Raw genomic sequence first — 1,777 nt, 5'->3', positions numbered from 1 at the left:
GAATTAAGAAGCAGAAAGTTAGCGGCCATCCAGGTCTTTATGTCTTTAAGACATTCCTGCAGTTTAACTAATTGGTGTGTGTTATCTGGCTTCATGAACAGATAAATTTGTGAAGCCAGATAAAACACAAGTTTGGTGTCTTCTGCTTAGCAGTAGCAGGGCTTTCTTACAAAGCAGCAAACTATTTCTCCAGGCTAAATGATGATCTTCTAAATGTGTGATACACCACTTCCTCTCCAGCTTACGAGTTATTTGCTTTAGGCTACATGTTTGAGAATTATACCAGGGAGTCAAGTACTTCTGATTTGAGGCCTACAGGAGCTACAGTATCCAGAGTCACTCATAGTGAGGTTAAATTATTAACAAGATAATCAACCTCTGTTTGAGTAGCGTTCAGGTAGCGGCTCTGCTGTGTGTTGGTACAGGGCATTGAAGACGGTCAATGGGTGGATTATATTCTTAAACTTAGTTGCAGCACATTCAGAAAGACGTCCACTGTGATGAAATCTACTCCCCACTGCTCTGTAATCAATTGCTGTAAATTTAAATGTTATCAGGAAATGATCAGACAATAAAGAAGTAACGCAGAAGGCCAAGCACCAAAATCAAACACACCGTAATGCAGGTTTATGATTTTATGAAACTCTATACGCAGATCATAAGCATTATCAGTGAGTGTGTTTCAAACATCACGCGTGATTTTACTGTGACGTGCAGCTGCTGCTGTGTGCCCTTTGCACGGAGTAGTCCAGCTGCGTGGGTCTCACCTGTGTGCGCCCGGGCTGAGGAACAGTCACGTCAGAGCGCAGTCTGAGGACTGACGGAGCTCCGAACTCACTCACTCTAATGGCTCTCATCAACCTGCTGCCTGACATGCCCGCACATGCGTTCAGATAAATCAACCTTGAAACTCGGACGTCGTACTCTTCAGGACTTCCACACTGCGTCAAATTGCGCTGCTTCTTCTACGTTTTGGGGCATTTGTTGAAGGTTTTCTGTATTGTCGCCCTCTCCTGTGCGGCTGGGGAAGTGCTCCGTCGACTACATCTGCAGTCCAGGCCAACACTGAGCGTACACGGCTTTTACTTTGTAATTCTGTGGGATACTCCAGCACAGCTGCACAAGTATTATGTGTTACATTTAGCAGTACTTTTTTTTTTAAATACCACACAATATTTACACATCACACTGGAATTATTATGCAAAGTCTGTCTGATACTCGACACTGATCACAGTTGTTAGCTGGATCCTTTTCCACTAATTTCAGTGCACGTCAGCACAGTAAGTCCAGTTCTTAATGTGGCATTCATCTGTGTTGTATGTGTGTGAGGAAAATTCACTCTGCTCATTTTCAAATCTGAAATTTTCGGATTTGAAACTGTAAAAGTGGAGCACTGTCAGAGGAACATACTGGGCGGTTGCCCAGGGCCGCATCGTGGTGGGGGCGGCATCACGGGCAACAAAAAAAAGTTGCTCGTACTCATGCTGCCCCGACGTCAGCCAGCGCATTTTGGCGATGACATGGGCACCGATCGGTTTTCCATCGCCCGTTTGCTGGGAGTAAGGGCGCCCTCCGTTTGCGAGGTGCGGAGGAGAGGGCGGGGCGGCGGGGGATTCTCTGGCTGGCTGGAGCAGCATCTAATAACCAACTCACAAAATAAAACAAAATAAAAACAAACCAACAAACACGAAAACACCAGACATGATACAGACTTATAATTTGCACCGATGTTTTTTCGAAATTCTATACACAAAAAGTGAGCGCGAGAGCCCTCGG

The 1,777-nt window shown here is 45.3% G+C and overlaps 1 protein-coding gene across 2 annotated transcripts in view; it reads right to left on the bottom strand.

Annotated features, from left to right (window-relative positions):
• The window catches only part of cryz (crystallin, zeta (quinone reductase)), a 21,573-nt gene extending 20,585 nt beyond the window's left edge, over window positions 1–988 (bottom strand). The window contains exon 1 of one of the 2 annotated variants that reach the window (XM_042227102.1): window positions 768–988. In XM_042227102.1, the coding sequence (XP_042083036.1) occupies window positions 768–875 (108 nt within the window). In that variant the 5' untranslated portion in view covers window positions 876–988. The remainder of the gene's footprint in view (window positions 1–767) is intronic. The other variant, XM_005938192.2, reaches the window with a different exon arrangement.
• Between the last annotated feature and the right edge of the window lie 789 nt (window positions 989–1,777).

The sequence above is a fragment of the Haplochromis burtoni genome, unplaced genomic scaffold (assembly GCF_018398535.1).
Source record: "Haplochromis burtoni strain Fernald_Lab_line unplaced genomic scaffold, NCSU_Asbu1 Contig_243, whole genome shotgun sequence".
Classification (NCBI taxonomy): Eukaryota; Metazoa; Chordata; class Actinopteri; order Cichliformes; family Cichlidae; genus Haplochromis; species Haplochromis burtoni.
This window is presented reverse-complemented; position numbering and strand designations above follow the sequence as displayed.